Source organism: Onychomys torridus, chromosome 22 (assembly GCF_903995425.1).
Source record: "Onychomys torridus chromosome 22, mOncTor1.1, whole genome shotgun sequence".
NCBI lineage: Eukaryota > Metazoa > Chordata > Mammalia > Rodentia > Cricetidae > Onychomys > Onychomys torridus.
Window position 1 is genome coordinate 11139161 of NC_050464.1, and position 19199 is coordinate 11158359.

The 19199-nt window shown below is 49.8% G+C and overlaps 1 protein-coding gene across 1 annotated transcript in view; it reads right to left on the minus strand.

The window, feature by feature from the left end:
• Positions 1–18381, minus strand: part of LOC118572611 (kinesin-like protein KIF19) — a 35029-nt gene extending 16648 nt beyond the window's left edge. The window contains exons 1-9 of the mRNA XM_036172338.1: positions 18342–18381; positions 17824–18002; positions 14767–14961; positions 12771–12923; positions 12095–12217; positions 9856–10006; positions 5803–5977; positions 4236–4410; positions 598–868 (exon numbers count right to left, since the gene is read on the minus strand). Coding sequence (XP_036028231.1) covers positions 598–868; positions 4236–4410; positions 5803–5977; positions 9856–10006; positions 12095–12217; positions 12771–12923; positions 14767–14961; positions 17824–18002; positions 18342–18381 — 1462 coding nt within the window. The remainder of the gene's footprint in view (positions 1–597; positions 869–4235; positions 4411–5802; positions 5978–9855; positions 10007–12094; positions 12218–12770; positions 12924–14766; positions 14962–17823; positions 18003–18341) is intronic.
• Between the last annotated feature and the right edge of the window lie 818 nt (positions 18382–19199).

Genomic DNA, 19199 nt, shown 5'->3' on the forward strand with positions numbered 1-19199 from the left:
GTGGTGCTGGGAATCAAACTCAGGGCTTTAGGCTTTTTAGGTAAGCATTCTACCAATGAGCTATGTCCTCGAGCCCTTCCATCTTGTATGTGTGTGTATGCATGTGCATGTGCATGTGTGTCTGTGTGTGTGCGTGTGTGTGCATGCGTGCGAATGCCTGTGTGCATGTAGAGGTCAGAGGACAGCCTTAGGTGTTATTCCTCGGCACCGTCCACCTTTTGTTAAGAACAAGGTCTCCCATTAGCCTGGAACTTTGCCAACTAGGCTAAGCTAGCTAGTCAGCCAGCTCCAGGGATCAACCTGTCCCCATTTCCCATCTGGCCATCAATGGGATTACAAGCATGCGCCACCACACTCAGCTCTTTTTTTTAAACTGGAGCTGAGGACCGAACCCAGGACCTTGCACTTGCTAGGCAAGTGCTCTACCACTGAGCTAAATCCCCAACCCAAGTCACACTCAGCTTTTTAATGAGTTCTGAGGCTCAAACTCGAGTCCCCACACTTGTATAGTAAACACTTTACTGACTGATCCATCTCCCGGCCCTCGTCCTGTGGTTTCTTTCTGGAATGCGGTATCACACACCGAGCTGGCCTCACCCTGCATCAGCTGCCGCTGCCCCTGGATGACCTGCTCGCATAGCATCCGGTGCTGGTGATAGCGCTGGATCACGAAGTCCTTCTGGCACAGCAGGTTCTTACGGCACAGGTTGTCAGCCTGCAGCTCTGTGTTCTCCACCTCCAGCTCGTGGGCCCTGCACAGCAGCTGCAGCACCTCCCGCTGGTCCTCACTGGTCACCTGCCTGGGCAGCAGCTTCTCCATCTGTGAGGCCTTCTGCTTGGCATGGGCCAGGCGCTGCTCTAGTCCAGCCTATACGAGACAGACAGCTCAGGGCAAGCACTGATGCCAGTTAGTCAACCTCATGAGACATGTGGCCATCAGCCCTAACGATAAGCCACTGTGAGAGCTAATAATGATGAGGTCCGTTTGACAGGACCTGGAATTACCTAGAAGACACACGTGAACGTTGATGAAAACTAGGTAGGCTCTGGCCATGCCAACCAGGGATTATGTTGATTAGGGTGTTCAAGGAGGAAAACCCACCTTAGACATAGGACACACCATTCCCTGGACTGGGGTCCTGGACTGAATAAGAAGGAGAAAGTGAGCTGAGCCCCAGCACCCATCTCTCCGCTTTCTGACTGTGGATGCCACGTGACCAGCTGCCCCCTGCTCCTGCCGCCATGCCTTCCCACCATGATGGACTGGGCCCTTGAACTATGACCCAAGTGTGTAGGAATTCTGTAGCCTCAGAGCCATATAATGCAGGAGATTTGGGGATGGCCAGATGGCTCAGTGGTTAAGAGCACATACTGCTCTGGCAGAGGATGTAAGTTCTGTACCCATTGCCCATACCGGGTGACTTACAACTACCTGAAATGCTAACTCTAGGGGATCCGATGCCCTCTTCTGGTCTCCTCAGAAACCTGCTCTCATGTGCACACACTGTCACACACGTATAGACACATAAATAAAAATAAAAAATAAATATTTTCTAAAGAAAAAATGGGAGATTGGTAGGTTGGGTGCTGGCAACGTTGCAGAAAATGCATCCATTCTTCCAGCACATTGCCCCCTGAGGACCCCTACCAAACTCATTTCATCCCTCAAGCAGAACTTGGACAAGTCTTTCTCCTCTTCCTCCTCCTCTCCCCTCCCCTTCTTTTTTTTTTTTTTTTTTTTTTGCCAAAGTCACACAGCCCAGGCTGGCCTCAAACTCACTAAGGAGCTGAGGATGACCTTGAACTCCTGATTCTCCCGCCTCCAGAGTGCTAGGATTACAGGTGTGCACCACTAGGAGTCCAGTTTCTGCAGTGCTGGGGATGGAACCTGGGGCTCTGCAGACAAGGCAAGAGCTCTACCAACTAACTAAGCCACATTCCCAGCCCTTGAGTGAGTCATGGGCTGTTAGTGCTGCCCCAGTTTGGGGCAACTGTTCGCTTCATATCTCCCCAGAAACGCAAGCTTATCTACCCACCCCATCTGCTCCTTCCTGGGCACCGGTTCTACCCATTTCCTTATCTCCTGAACCTCTCCAGCATTTCTGCATGGGGCCCATGTGTGGTGTGGAATGGCAGACCCCTCCTCCTGGGAACTGGAGGTGGCAAACTTGCCTTTTCAGTACCAGGAAACAGAGCCACCCACCTCACGCTGTGACATGCCGCCAGGGTTTCCCATATCACTCTAGGTCCTGATTCTCTTCATCGGCATGTAAGGGGACACAGGGAGAGCTCTGGCCCAGCCTGTCTACTGTGGGCCTGCTGACCTGCTCACCCTGTAGAAAATGAGCTGGAAGCCCTTGAGACCCACCGATAGCCTGTAGCCCACTTCTGCACACCTACCAGGCAAGGCCCCAGCTCTCTGTCCATAGCTGTGGAAATACGCTTGTTTCCGTACGTGTCTGTACATGAGTGTATCCCTTCATGCTGGAGTCTGCTCACGTGCCTCAGCAAAGAAACCACTCAACTGACTCCACATGGCCCCCAGAGAGTCTCGTGGGGCTCAGGCTGCCTTGCATGCCCAGAGTCTTGGTCCCCGAGGGATGGGTAGATAAGAGGTGTGGAAGATGTGCTCTCACACCGTCCTTCTGCTCTGGGATTGATTTCACTCCCTTCCACCCAAGTCCTTCCCAAGAAGGCTCCCCTCAGTCCTCCTCCACTCCATCCGGACTCCCTGGAAGCCCTCCTGGGTTCCCCTCAACTCCTTAGCTAAAAGCCAGCCCCACCTCTGCCCACTCCCGCCTGTCACAGTGACGGTTGATGTGCTGACAAGTCATTCCTGTGTCTCTTCCCCTCAGACCTAAGCTCAGGGCACAGGACTGCCTAGTTTTCCTTGAAGCCCAGGGCTGGGCTTCAAGCTAGACACTTAAAACTTTGCCTTTGCTTATTTGTTCTTTTATTGATTGACAGGCTCACCACTGCAGACTGCTGACCGACACCACTGCAGGATCCTGACTGACACTCACCACTGCAGACCGCTGACTGACACTCACCACTGCAGACCGCTGACTGACACTCACCACTGCAGACTCCTGACTGACACTCACCACTGCAGACTCCTGACTGACACTCACCACTGCAGGGTCCTGACTGACACTCACCACTGCAGGCTCCTGACTGACACTCACCACTGCAGACCCCTGACTGACACTCACCACTGCAGACTTCTGACTGACACTCACCACTGCAGACCCTGACTGACAGTTACCACTGCAGACCGCTGACTGACACTCACCACTGCAGACTGCTCACTGACAGTTACCACTGCAAGGCTCTATCACTTGCTGATATCTGAATTTGCCCTTGAGGCTCAGGGCATGGAGGTGAGGCACATTACTGGCCTAGACAAGTGGCATCTATCATTCTCATTTATAAAAGCTGTACAGAATCTAATCATCCATCTGAAATGTAGTAGCAGGGTCGACACTGCAGCGGGCAGGTGTAATGACATGAAGGTCACATAGCTTTTAAGAGAATTAGATGATGCTGGCTTTTAACAATCTGACCTCACTGGACACTTTTCTGGGTTTCTGAGGACACACCTGTCAGCCTTGAGCTAATGAGCCACCCAGCTCTGGCATCACTGGCCTTCCCCCAAAGCTTCCTCAAGCAAGACATTTCTAATTTTCCTAAACCTAGTTTACTCACTAGCCAGCTATTACATTAACAGCTCATATTTAAAAAGCTCTATGTTGTTGTTGTTGTTTTTTGAGACAGGTTTTTCTGTGTATCACTGCCTGTCCTGGAACTTGCTTTGTAGACCAGGCTGGCCTCCAACTCAGAGATCTGCCTGCCTCTGCCTCCCAAGTGCTGGGATTAAAGGCATGCACCACCACTGCCTAGCTTTTTTTCCCCCAAAGACAATGTCTCATGCATTGATGCTGACCAAGGATGACCTTGAACTTCTGATCCTCCTGCCTCTACTCCCTGAGTGCCATGATTACAGGTGTCTAGCACCACACTTGTTGCTGGGGATGGAACCCCAGGCTTTGTGCTTGCTAAGCAAACCTTCACTAACTGAGCTCCGTCCCAGCTCTAGACAATGTCTCTGAGTCTGAGACTCAGGTGACTGGAACCACGTAGCTAGCTGTGTTTCATGGGATGAGCAGGTGTTCTCGAGGGTTGCCAGGCTCAGATACTAAGCACCATTCCCGTGACTGAACATCCCTCCCCCTCACCTTGAGGGCTGCCGTTTTCCGCTGTTCAGCCAAGAGCAGGTTCACCTCCTCTCTAGCCAGAGCCACCTCTGGGGGCTCGGAAGCCTCAACCTCCTCTCCATCAGCATCCCCAGGCTCCTCCTCCTTCTCACCATTGTCCATGTTTGCTTGGTGATGGGTCTTCTCTCGCTCCCAGCTGCAGCCAGGACACAGGTATCAGGGCCAGTCATGCCTGAACTGAGGGTTCTACATCTCACACCCAGAGCTCTCCAGGCCTGCTAGTCTCCTCACAGACATGGGAAAACAATGGAGAGCAATCAGGTCTCCCTCATGATCTTCTCCACATATGTATCTACCCCTGACCCCACAGAGCCAAACTCTTATGGAAACATGCCTCTCTGATCCTTGCTGGCCTCAGGGGACAGCTGTGTGACCAGGGACACTAGGAGAGTGGCTGGGCTCTGCCAGCAAGGGTAACACATCGAGCCTAAACAGGACCCATGGAAACACGCCAGAAAAGGAAGGAAGAGGAAGCCTTGGCAAGCCGATGCCTGGCCAGGGGCAAGACCCTGGGACTGCATTGGTTTTTGGTTTTGGTTTTGGTTTTGGTTTTGGTTTTCTGAGACAGAGTTTATCCATGTAGCCCTGACTGTCCTGAAACTCACTATGTAGAGCAGGCTGGCCTCGATCCTGGAGATCCACCTGCCTCTGCCTCCCTGAGTGCTGGGACTAAAGGCATGCACCACCAGAGCACGGCTGTGATCACATTGTTAGAGTTTAGAATCACTTCACCGTAAGCACTGTGCTGTTCGTGTAATTGAGGGGGGAGGAGGAAGGTGAGGATGAGGATGGCGATGACCACAACAAAGGGAGGTGACGTACAGTTGTCACTCCAGCACCCGGGAGATGGAAGCAGGAAGGTCACAAGTTCCAGGCCAGCCTGAGTTCCACAGCAAGACCCTATTCCAAACAAGGAGGGTGAAGGGAAGGAGGAAGGAAGAGGAAGGGAGGGAGGGGAAGGGAGGAGAAGACGGGAATTATGGGGAGCAGCAGGAGCAGAGATTGAAAAGAAGCAACAGGTTTGAGTGTGACAGGGCTGTTTGAAATCACCCGCGTGGGTGGCCATGTGTCCAGGTTGTGACAGGGCTGTTTGAAATCACCCGCGTGGGTGGCCATGTGTCCAGGTTTCTACAGGGCAGTTGGAGGGGCACTCACTGTCCCAGTGTATGATTACCCAAGTCCCTTTCACCTCAAGACGCCTGGTGTGGATAGTGGGCATCCCAGCTAGTCTCCGCACAGGGTCACTCTGCCTTCAGATCAGGGGCACATGGGTAAGTGGACCATGGGAGAGAGACGTTAATATTCACTGACCCTCTGGGTCAGCTCTTGACCCCAGCCATAAGAGGTCCAAGAGATCTAGTAGTGTCTCCTGCTTGGCCCAGCTTACCAATAAGGTCATAGTAGGAGAGGAACAGAGACAGGGCCTGCTTTCTTGGGGACCTGTGGATGGTAGCAACCAGCAGACCCCTCTGTTTCTTGGCTTCCCTTCCCTTAGGGGATGTGCTATGCCCAGCAGCAGGGCACTCACTCTGCAATGGTCAGTAGGTGGCGAGACATGTCTATGTGCAGCTCAATGTTAGTATTCTCCAGCTCCACCAGGCTGCGCCGCATCTCCATCTGCTCCTTGAAAGCCCCGATAAGCTGTGCCCGGATCTTGTTCATCTGTAGACGACTGTCCTCCTCTGCATCATGGGGGATGGTGACTGCAAGAGGGAAGAGAGCTGGCCGGGATGAACTCTATATGCTCACTCACTATAATAAGCCATGGTCCATGAACAGGTGGATGAATGGAGGATGGGTGGGTGTGTGGGTGAGAGGATGTGTAGATGCGTGGGTGGATGAATGAGTAGGTAATTGATGGTGCATAAATTGATAAAGGGATGGCTTGTTGGTGTGGACAAATGGATGTGTAGATGGATGAATGGATGAGTAGGTAGGTGAGTAGCTAAGTAGATAGGTGTATGAATGTATGTATGCATGGATGGATGGACAGATGGATAGATATGTGGATGAATGGATGCATGGATAGATAAGAGGAGAGGGATGAATGAATGAGGGATGGGTAGGTAGATGAATGTGTATTTGGGTGGACAGATGGATGGGGAGATAGGTGGGTGGATAGAGGGATGTGTGAGTAGATAGATGAATAGATGGAGGGATATATATGAGGGTGGATGTATGTATGGAGAGATGGGTGGGTGGATGGATAGATGGGGAGATAAGTGGGTGAACGGACAGATGGGGAGATGAGTGGGTGGATGAACATGTATTTGGGTGGACAGATGGATGGGGAGATGGGTAAGTGGATGAACATGTATTTGGGTGGACAGATGGATGGGGAGATGGGTGGTGGATGGATAGATGGGGAGATGGATGGGTGGATGGGTAGATGAGTGGGTGGATGGGTAGATGGGGAGATGGGTGGTGGATGGATAGATGGGGAGATGGATGGGTGGATGGGTAGATGGGGAGATGAGGAGATGGGTGGATGGATAGATGGGGAGATGGATGGGTGGATGGGTAGATGGGGAGATGGGTGGATGGGTGGATGGGGAGATGGGTGGTGGATGGGTAGATGGGGAGATGGGTGGATGGATAGATGGGGAGATGGGTGGGTGGATGGGTAGATGGGGAGATGGGTGGATGGGTGGATAGATGGGAGATGGGTGGATGGATGGATGGATAGATGGGGAGATGGGTGGGTGGATGGGTAGATGGGGAGATGGGTGGATGGGTGGATGGGGAGATGGGTGGTGGATGGGGAGATGGGGAGATGGGTGAAGGGAGGGATGGATGAATAGAGAAAAGGCGTGTGAATGGGTAGTTGGCTGGGTGGCACATAGACGGATCGGTGGAAGCATGATAGATGAGTATATATCATGGTCTCACTTCTCTTTGAAAACCTTAATTTTTGTCTAATTGACATATTACCCACTCAATACATATTTCACATTCCCCAACTAGCCCAAGAAGTGAAAGCTACACCTGTTTCCTAAAGTATTTGAGACTTTTACTGCTGCTAAGAACTGCATTGGCTGGCAAGATGGCTCAGTGGGTAAGGGTGCTTGCAGCCAAGCCTAACAATGTAATTTCAATCCCCAGGACCCACATGGTAGAAGAAGTGAGCCAATTCCTGCAAGTTGTCCTCTGACCTACACACACACACACACACACACACACACACACACACACACAAACATACACACACACACACACACAAACATACACACAAACATACACACACACACACACACACACACACAAACATACACACACACACACACACATACACACACACAAACATACACATACACTAAAATAAAAATAAAAGTAATTCTTCTGTGAATTGTCTATTAAATGTCTTGCCCCTCTTAATCATTGGGCTGCTTGCTTGTTTTTATTGATTTTAGAAGTCCTCTGGAAATTACAGCAAAACTTATCTTTATAAACCTCTTGTGTGTGGTATGTGTGCATATGTCTAACGGACTTGACTTTGGTACATATGTCCTTTTGGGGGTGGAGGGTCATACGTGTATGTGCTGTGTACATGTGGATGTGGGTCTGTGTGTGCATGTATGCAGTCACACGTGCCCATGCCAGGCTAGAGAGGTCAATGTTGGGTGTCTTTTGGAGTCTCTCCCTACCTTATGCTTTGATACAGCGTCTCTCACTTATCCCACAGCTCATTAACTGGCTAGACTAGACGGCCATCGAGCTCCAGGAATCCTCCAGACCCTTCCCTTTCCCAGTGCTGGGGTTGGAGACACCTGGTGCTGCCTGGCTTTTTGTTTTGCTTTGTTTTATGAGACAGGGTTTCTCTGTGTAGCAGCCCTGGTTGTCCTGGAACTCACCTTGTAGGCTAGGCTGTATTCTAACTCACAGAGATCCACCTGCCTCTGCCTCCCAAGTGCTGGGATTAAAGGTGTGCACCACACCCCAGCCTGCTGCACCTGGCTTTCCTGTGAGTGCTGAGGATTCTAACAGGTCCTGATGCTTGCATGGCAATCACTGACTGGATCACCTCCCAGCTCCACACAGCATCCTTAGAATCTGTTTTTGCAAGTTTTTCAGGTTTTATCATTCTTTCTTTCTTTCTTCCTTTTTTTTTTTGAGAGACAGAGAGAGATAGAGATAGATAGATAGAGAGACTCTCTTGTCTCCCTGGCTGGCCTCAAGTTCTCTATAACCTGAATTCAGTCCCCAAAGCCAGGTGTGTAGTGCCCATTTATAACACTAGTGCTGAAGAATGGGAGAGGCAAAGAAAAGTGGATCCCTAGGGCACACTGGCCAGCCAGCATAGCCCAGTTTCTAAGTCCCAAGTCCAGAGAGAGACCCTGTCTCAAAAAATAGTATCAAGGCTTGAGAGATGTCTCAGCATTTAAGAGCACTGGCTATTCTTTAGGGGACCCAGGTTTGACTCCCAGCCCCCATGTGGTGGCTGGCAACTATCTGTAACTACACCCTCTTCTGGCCTCCTTGGGCACTGCATACATGTGGGGCACAGACATACATGCAGATAAAACACCCATACACATAAAATAAATAAAAAGTTTAAAGCCAATTTAAAAATAAGAGCCAGATGCAGAGGGCAGGGCACACTCCTTTAATTCTATCACTCAGGAGGCAGAGGCAGGAGGATTTCTGTGAGTTCAAAGCTAGCCTGGTCTACACAGTGAGTTCCAGGACAGCCAAGGCTACATAGAGAGACCTTGTCTTAAAAAAAAAAAAAGAAGCAAAAATCAAAAGAAGGCAGTCCCTACAAGCCACTCTGAGGTTCTGCTGGGTCCACCTGCTGTTCTGAGTCCTGACTCGATGGGGTCTAACTGCTCTTTCTCTCCTTCTGTCTTTTCTTTTGGAGGCTGGTCAGAGCCTGAGATGCCCTTTCTGGGGCTCTAGCTTCCTTATTATTTCTTGGAAGGTCCCCTCCCACATTTACCAGGCATCTGAATGTCAGCCACATGGCTAACCACCCAGCCTAAATCTCAAGCTCCTACCTATGAATCTATAATAGTTTTCTCCCTAAACTCAAAAAAAAAAAAAAAGTAGAGAGTGAGGAAGATACTTAACACTGACCTTTGACCTCCACATGCAGAAGCATACAGGTATGCCTGCACACACACACCAAAAAAGAAACGAACAAACAAATACACACAAGCCAAATATATTGGTGCATGCCTTTAATCCCAGCACTTGGGATATGGAAGCAAGCAGATCGTTGTGAGTTCAAGGCCAGCCTGGTCTACAGAGTAAGTTCTAGAACAGCCAGAGCTACACAATGAGACCCTGTCTCAAACAAACAAACAAACAAACAAACAAAAAACTATAAAATAGTCTAGTCCCCATATCTTGTAGGCTAGAAACTAGAACTAGCCTGAGGCTCCCAGGGAAGCAAGAACAATAGCCCTTGACAGGATCAGCTGGTCACTGTGAGTGTAGATAATCAGAATGGCCACGGCCCAGCACTTGAGCCAGGAGAAGCAATGGGCCCATGGAACCTGGATGTTGGGCACAGAGCACCAGCAGGGAGAGGGTACTGAGCCATCAGGGCTCGCTGGAGACACAGGCCTGCACTTGGCACTACCTTGTATATCCAGGACGTTGGGGTCACTTTTCTTCTCTTTATCCTGCTTCTCAATCTTCGACTTGAGGTGCTCAATTTCCCTGCGCAGGTCAGAGATGACGTCGGTGTACTGTGCGATGCGGTAGGAGACATTCAGCAGATTGCGCTTGACCTGATGGTGGAGACAAGGGCCCAAGGTCAGGCATGGTGAGAAGTGTCCTGAAGGACAGGCTTGAGAGATGACATGGTGGGTGTGGTGACCGGCTTTGTCAACTGGACACAACTTGCAATCACCCTGGGAAGAGACTCTCAAAGAGGGATTGTCTACATTGGCTGGGTTATGGGCATGTCTGAGGGGGATTGTCTTAAAAGTGAATTGATGGTACCCACATGGGCAGCACCATTCCCTACGTATGTGGGGGGCGGGTAGGTAGTCCTGAACTACATGAGAATGGAGAAACGGAGCAGAGCATAAGCAAGCAAGCATTAGCTTCTCTCTTTGCCTCAATGCTCCCCCAGTGGTGAATTGGAGTTATGAGTCATTTCTCATTTTGGGATTGCTTGTGTCTGGGTATCTTATCAGAGCAACAGGAATGGAATGAGAACACAGGGATGGGGGGACTCAATGTCATGGCTACATCATGCTGTCTATGAATGTGTTGGGCCACATGCTGGGATGTGTGTGGCCCGTGGCGGGGCAGGTTGGACACACATCAGTGCTATTCACCCTCAGAAGGGGAAAGGGTCTCCTGACGCTGGCTACAGCACAGAGGAGCGTTGAGAACACTGGACTCGGGGGCTGGAGACATGGCTCAGTGGTTAAGAGCACTGGCTGTTCTTCCAGAGGTCCTGAGTTCAATTCCCCAGCAACCACATGGTGGCTCACAACCATCTGTAATGAGATCTGGTGCCCTCTTCTGGCCTGAAGGCATGTTTACAGAGAACGCTGGACTCAGTGCATTCAGCCAGACACAGAACAGACTCCCGTGGGACTGGTTTCCATGTGGCCTCCAGAGCATCAGATTCTAGGAAAGCAGAATGGGAGAGCCAGGGAGGGGGAGGGGCTGGGAGTCTTGAACGGAGCGTATTTAATGGAGACTGAGTTGAGGTTTGCTGAGGTGTGTCAGTTCTAAAGGGAGACAATAGCTCTGGTAGCACCACAGGGTGCCTTGGACTGTGGGTGGCCACAGGGGTGATTCAGTGGGTAAAGGTGATGGCCACCAAGCCTGTCGGCCCAGAACCTACATGGTGGAAGAAGAGCCGGCTCCCACAAGTTGTTCTCTGACAGCCATACGCTTGCATGACAAGCACATGTGCACACACTCGTATGTACACACCAAATAAAAACGGAATAAAGAAATTACTAAATGAAGCCTGGCGGCAGTGGTGCGCACCTTTAATCCCAACACTTGGGAGGCAGAGACAGTCAGATCTCTGAGTTCGAGGGCAGCCTGGTCTATAGAACAAGTTCCAGGACAGCCAAGGTTACAGAGAGAAACCCTGTCTCAAAAAAACTGAAATGAAAATATTTGTTCCATGTATATCTTACCATAAAAATATTTTTTTCAAATAATCAGGATTTTTTTTTTTTTTTAGAAATCTCCCCACCAGTAACTATTGCTACCACTGATTGTGTGTGTGTGAGTGTTGTGGGGATCCATGTTCATGTGGCTGTACATGTGTGTGCTCATGTGTGTACAGGTCAGAAATCAATTTCAGGTGTCCTTCTTCAGTTTTATATTTAATTAGTTAATTAATTTTGAGTTTCACCGTGTATCCCTGGCTGGCCTGAGTCTTCCTAATGTAGATCAGGCTGGCCTTGAACTAACAGTAATCCACTTGCCTCCTGAATGCTGACATTAAAGGCCTGCAGTATGATGCCCAGCTCACCTTGTTCTTTTGAGGTAGGGGGTCTCTCGATGGACTGGAGCTTAACAAAAAGGCTAGGTTGGCTGGCCAGCCAGCCACAGAGATCTGTCTGTGTCCTTTCCAGCACAAGAATTATAGATGCATGTTGCCACATCTGGCTGGGGGGGGGCGCAGTTTCGAGACAGGGTTTCTCAGTGTAGCTTTGTGCCTTTCCTGGATCTCGCTTTGTAGACCAGGCTGGCCTCGAACTCATAGAGATCCGCCTGGCTCTGCCTCCTTAGTGCTGGGATTAAAGGTGTGCACCACCACTGCCCAGCTCTGGCTTTTTTTTTTTTTTTTTTTTTTTTATGGGTCTAGGGACTGAAGTCGGCCATCCTTCCTACTCACTTACCCTTGTCTTGATATTCTTTGCCCTGTAGGCATAGAGCAGTGTGGTTCTTGACTCCTCAAAACTCGTGCTGGCCGGGCTGATGTGAGCAATCATTACTGTGCGGCTGTTGCCTCCCAGGGCATCCTGCTCAGTGAGAACCACAGAATTGGGTTGATGGGAGCCATGGGATCCCTGCCTCACCAGTGGCCCCAGCCCTCCCCCAGGACCATCAGAGCGAGAAAGACAGCTTATGCTGGGACCAGAGAGAGGCTAGTGCCTGGAAAGGAGATTCACGGGATAAGTGGGGCCTCCTCCAGGACCCCCCCCCCCATCTGACTGTTGCTTTGATGAGAGCAGATTAGACCAAGAGGGCAGATGTGGGGACATTTATTTCCTGCTTGCTTATTTATTTATCTAGGCAGCATCAAGCTCAGTATAAAGAAAAGTTTTCACAGGTTACAGCTACCCATGATGGGATTGGTGCCTTGGGAAGTAGTGAACTCCCTGTTACTAGGGGCATGTGAGCCAGGATAGACCACACTCAGGAGGGTGATGGGAAGTCAGGCAGTGGCCACATACTCAGACTTCTACAGAGTGACGTCTTCAGGGCTCTCAGCCTCTGTGCCGGCAGTTAATTCCTGGAAGATACTGTCAGCTGTGGTGGCCCTTCCCGACCCCCAGCTGGGGCAGCACCTACCTTCAGCAGGCGCGTGAGCTTGCTGTCGCGGAAGTTCACATACTGAGCGCGGCTGCCACCCTTCTCGCTAAGTGCATTGATGCAGTTGCCCAGTGCCAGCAGGGAGCGGTTGATGTGTGCACCCTCCTTCATTCTCTTGCCTCGGTTCTGAGTCTGAGCAGAGAGGCCAGGCTGAACACGGACTGAGTCCCTTCCTACTGGTGTCTTCCCATCCCCATTCCCAGGGAGGGGACCCAAGTCCAGGGGTATGGGGAACCGCCCTGCCTGCTCTGCTACCGAGGGTCATAAGTCTGAAGGACTGGAGACCCTTGGACAGAAGATCACTAGTAGAGTATTAAGCATCTATTCTCAGGAGATATAGAGCTGATTGACATAGGAAAGCTAACTGAAATCAACAGACTGGAGCCTAGATAACACTGCTTATAACAAACTGCAAGTGAGTGGGTTTTGTCTAGAAAGTACTCCACCTCCAACCCTTATACTATATCCCACAGGTCCCCTGCTGACTCTCTGAGAGTCCACAGCTCTAGCACCGGATCTTCCCAACACAGCCCCACTTATTTCCTCTAACGCACAGACTCTGTAGCAGTCACCTGCCTCCACACACGATCAGGGTTGTTTCCGTCTGCTGCCCCATAGGATGCAAGCTCTGGGAAGTCACACCTGTCCCTGTGGGCCATGTGTCTGGACACCTGCAGGCAGCTGGCCATAGTGAGTGTTCAATAGCATGAGCTACATGAGCAGGCGAAGATGTGTGCAGAAGCCAGCAAACACATCTGAGCTGAGCCCAGCATCCACAGGGTGGCTCACAACCATCTGCCACTCTAGTTCCAGAGAATCAAGACACCCTCTTCTGGTCTTCACGATACCAGGACACAAGTGGTGCATGGACATACAGATTGGGTTTAATGTTGTTGGCCTTGAACTCACTATGTAGCTGAGGATGGCCTTGAACTTCTGATTCTCCTGCGTCCATCTCTGGATTATATACCTACTTTCTACTGTGTGCTGGGGCTGTATACTTGCACGACCATACATGTTTTACACAGTGCTGAGGATGGAACCTGGGGCTTCATGTGTGCTAGGCAAGCACTCCACCAACTGAGTTACATCCCTAGCCCCTTCTTTTTGAGTTCAGACAGTCTTGCTATATCATCCGGGCTAGCCTGAAACTCATGGTCCTCCTCCCTCAGCCTCTCAAGCGCTGGGATGACAGGCATGCACCACTGTGGCCACCTCCAAGTCTGCATTGTAAAGCAGGGACAGTGCCAAGCTTGAACTTGGCCAGGGAGGGCTATGGCTATGAGGATTACAAACATCATTGCCTGGTGTGTGTACTAGAGGGGCAGGGGAATGCTGCTTGCTGGTAACACTGGCTCTGCAAAAGCCTAAATCAACTCTTCTTCTAGCCCAGCCCTGAGCTGGGTCCCTGACCTGAAGGAATGCCTGGGCCACAGGGTAGCGTCCAGGAAGCATATCAGCAAAACCAAGGGACCCACAAGCTGGAAAGGGGCTGTGGCAACGCAGCCTTTTCTTCCATTGTCCCTGTGCGCCTACCTATCTGCCCACCGTGTGGAACTCCAAATGCTTTTCCTTGTACTCTAACCCAACTCCTCAGGACATGTCTGGGCTCAGCCCTAAGATTCCTGCCAAGGGCTCTCCCTGGATATTGCTGTCTGATTACATGTGTCGCCCTAACACGTGGAGTTCCCTAGGCCCAGGATGAGACCATGCAGCAAATGGGACACCTTCAGTAGGTGCAGGATGTGCTAGCTGCCTGCCACAGGGGAAACCCTCTGAAAGCATTGGCTCCCTGCCTTCCTTACTACATGTTTGCAGGATTCATTACCTAAGACTCAGCCTCCTCTTCTGGGCCCAACACTGTTCTGGGTACCAAAGCCCATCTAAACAAGGACATCAAGACTGAGGATGCCAGACCGCAAGCTGAAAGACAGTAATGACATCTGAAAGTGGGTGTGCCTCAGAGGGGCAGTACCTGGGCTGCACGCTCCGCGCCTGCTAGGTCCACCATGAAGAGCCTCCCGAGGCGCACTTCCTCCGCCAGGTCGCCACCTCGGCTTTTCTGGTGCACAGTGACCTGCAGTACGGCATGGGAGCGGGATGAAGTCTTGTTGGTAGCTGTGGGCTCCTGGGTACGCTGCCGGTTGCCTTTGGTGAGCAGCTGCATGATCTGAGGGCAGAGGGAGAAAAAGGCGAGTCACAGACCTGAGTGGCCACATATTCACTCTAGAACGACCCAAGAAAAAGGGAAAGGGTGGCTCTGGGGCTGGGACTCTTTTAGCAGCAATTTCTGGTTCGTGGCATGAAGTGATTAGTTAGCTAAATCAACTAGTGGAATTGAAGATTCTTGATGTGCACCCAATCTGCCCTTTCTCTACCAATAACAGACATTACTAATGGATTACCTATCTCTTTTTTTCCTTTTTTTTTTTCAGAGCTGAGGACCAAACCCAGGGCCTTGCGCTTGCTAGGCAAACGCTCTACCACTGAGCTAAATCCCCAACCCCTTTTCCTTCTTTTTTAAGACAAAAATCTGACTGTGGTGGCTAGTCTTATGTCAACTTGACATAAGCTAGCATTATCTGAAAATATCTGAGAAAATGCTTCCATAAGTTACAGCTGTAGGGGTCGGGGATTTAGCTCAGTGGTAGAGTGCTTGCCTAGCAAGCACAAGGCCCTGGTCCTCAGCTCTGGCAAAAAAGAAAAAAAAAAAAGATACAGCTGTAAGGCATTTTTGTAATTAGTGATTGATGGGGAAGGGCCCACTCAGCCCGTGGTGAGTGGTGCCATCCCCAGGCTGGAGGTCTTAGGTACTATAAGAAAGCAGGCTGGGCCGGGCAATGGTAGTGCATGCCTTTAATCCCAGCCTTTGGGAGGCAGAGCCAGTTTGAGGCCAGCCTGGTCTACAGAGTGAGATCCAGGACTGGCACCAAAACTACACAGAGAAACCCTCTCTCAAAAAACCAAAAAAAAAAAAAAAAAAAAAAAAGCAAGTAGGCTAAGCAAGCCATGAAGAGCAAACCAATAAGCAGAACCCTTCCCTGGCCTCTGCATCAGCTCCTGCTTCCAGGTCCCTGCCCTGTTAAGAGTTCCAGTTCTGACTTCCTTCAATGACAAACAGTGATGTGGAACCATAGGTCAAACAAGCCCTTACCTTTCCAACTTGTCTTTTGGTCATGGGGCCTCATCACAGCCATAGAAACCCTAACTAAGACACATCACCTGGGTTAACACAAACTCACTATGTAACCAGGGATGACCTTGAATTTCTTTCTTTTTATTTTATTTTATTTTATTTTATTTTTTGGTTTTTCGAGACAGGGTTTCCCTGTGTAGCTTTGCACCTTTCCCGGAACTCGCTTTGGAGACCAGGCTGGCGTCGAACTCACAGAGATCCACCTGCCTCTGCCTTCTGAGTGCTGGGATTAAAGGCGTGTGCCACCACCGCCCAGCAACCTTGAATTTCTGATCCTCCTGCCTCCAACTCCCGAATGCTGGGATTGCAAACGTGTGCCTCCATGCCCCGCTTATACAGTACTGGGGATGGAACTCACAAACTCAGTCATGCAAGGCAAGCACTCCACCAACTGAGCTCTATCCCCAGCCCGACTCACCCCTTCTCCAGGGAGCCTCGAGCAGCCCTGACCTTTTCAAGTTACAACTCCTGGCAGCTGAGGAGCTGTTGGGTTGGCAATGGGAGTGAACCCCTCTGCCACACCAGCAGCTAGAGAGCTGGGGCAGCCACCCTCTGTTGAGCCCTGCTGTGGTAGGACCAGGGCTAGGACTGCAGTGTATGGAGCAAGAGTGTGTGGGTGGGTGGGTGGGGGAGGCTGAGATGCTCACCGTCATTCAGACCACAGTAGCTTATATCTGTCATCCTAACATTTGAGAGGTGGAGGCAGGAGGACTGCTGTAAGTGTAAGCCAAGCCTGGGCTGCGTAGTGAATCCCAGGCTATAGGCTACAGTGTGAAATCATGTCTCAAAAACAAAATCCAGGGCTAAAGAGACGGCTCTGTCAGTAAAGGGATTGCTGCACGAACTGAGTTTGATCCCGGAATCTATAAAAAAAAAAAAAAAGCTAAACATAGTAGCATGTGTTTGTAATCCCAGTGCTGGAAAGAGCAGGACGACCAGGGCAGCCAGTATACTATTTATTAGTAAGTTCTAGACCAAAAAGACTGTTTCAAAAAACAAAACAAAAACAAACAAGATGGAGGACTGGAGAGATGGCTCAGCAGTTAAGAGCACTGGATGCTCCTCCAGAGACCAGAGTTCAATTCCCAGCATCTACATGGCAGCTCACGTCTATCTATAGCTCCATCTATCTATAGCTCAAGTTCCATTGCCCTCTTCTGGGCTCTGTAGGCCATGCACGTGGTGCATAGACATACATAAGAAAAAACTCATACACATAAAATAAAAATAAATCTTTTTACAGAAGTTGTCCTCTAAGCCACGTGGTGGTGGTGCCCACCTTTAATCCCAGGACTCAGGAGGCAGAGGCAGGTGGATTTCTGAGTTTGAGGCTAGTCTGGTCTACAGAGCGAGTTCCAGGACAGCCAGGGCTCCACAGAGAAACCCTGTCTCAATAAACAAACAAACAAACAAACAATTTTTAAAAGAAATGGAAAAAGAGAGAGGTGCGGTGGTGAACCCCATTAATCCCAGCACTCAGGAGGCAGAGGCAGATGGGCCAGCCTGGTCTAATAGCAAGTTCCAAGCCAGCCACAACTACATAGAAAGACCCTGTCTTTAAAAAAAAAAAAAGAAACACAGACAGGGAGAAGGAACGGAAGTGGGGGAGGGGGTGAGGGAGGGAGACAAGGGGAGCCGGTGCAGGAAAATTTGCTGATAGGATCGATAGGTGATGTCTGCCTGGAGCACCAGCAAGGAGGCATAGCTGACTGCAGAGATCTGAGATCTCAGATCAAGTCCAGATACCTGGAAACAGCTCAGCTTGGACCAGCCTTCTGGTCACTGCTCAGCAAACTTGAACAAGGAGAACTTTATGGGCTGGGCTATGACCCTCACCTCTTGAGCATTTGAGGTGGATACTTCTGTGATGCCTGCAATTTGGATGCTGCCTCTAGAATCTTCTCTCAGCTCCAGAAACCCAGAAGATGGATTCAGGAGGTCACGGATGACTTCATTATAAATCTGGAGCAGAACAGAAAGGTTGGAACAAAGCAGCAAAGAATCATAAAGACGGGCTAGAGAAATGACTCAGGGCTGGAGAGCACTGGATGCTCTTGCAGAGGACTGGGGTTCAAGTCCCAGAACGCACATAGTGGATTTCAACCATCTGTAACTCGGGAACCCATGGCTGATGTGTAAAATTAAAACACAAATATAATAAATAAAAAAGGAGAAAAAAAGAAAAAAACAAAAAAAAAAAAAAAGAAAGAAAAGAAAAGAAAAGAGTCTATGTAGCTCTGGCTGTCCTAGAACTCACTATGTAGACCAGGCTGGCCTCGGACTCACAGAGATAACGCCTGCCTCTGCCTCCCAAGTGCTGGTCCCTGTGTCTTCTAAGCAATAGGTCCCCTGACTCTTTTTCTTCTTGTCTGTCCACAGGAAGCTGTTTACCATGCCACCATCCAGCATTTAGTGGAAGGCGTCATCTCTGGATACAATGCAACAGTTTTTGCCTATGGCCCCTCAGGTACTGGGTTGGGCATTGTTTCCTGGAGGGTATGGGCATGGTGCCCCCAGAGGTCCCTACCCCTTTCTAGGGATAAAGTCTCAGGTAGACCAGGCTGAACTTAAACTCACTATATAGCCAAGGATGTTCTTGAACTCCCAATCTTCCTGCCTCTATCTCCCAAGTTCTGGAATTATAAGTGTGTGTCGCCATGCCTGGCTTATGCCATGCTGGAGATGGGATCCAGGGTTATGTGTATTCTAGGTGAGTACTCTACCAATTGAGTCACATCCCCAGCCCATACACACACACACACACACACACACACACACACACACACGCATACATACATACACACACATACATACATACACACACACATATATATACAAACATACACACATACATACACACACATATATATATACATACACACATATATATACATATACACACATATATACATACATATATACATACACACATACATACACACATATACATACATACACACATATTTATACATACACACATACATACATACACACATACTTACATACACACACAAATATATATATATACATACACACATACATATATACACACACATACATGCACACACACACATATACACACACACACATACATATATACACACATACACACACATGCATGCATGCACATATTTGATAGTACCAGGGATTGAACCCAGGGCCTCAGGCATCCTTGGCTAGTACTCCAGCACTGAGCCTCATTACAGGCACCA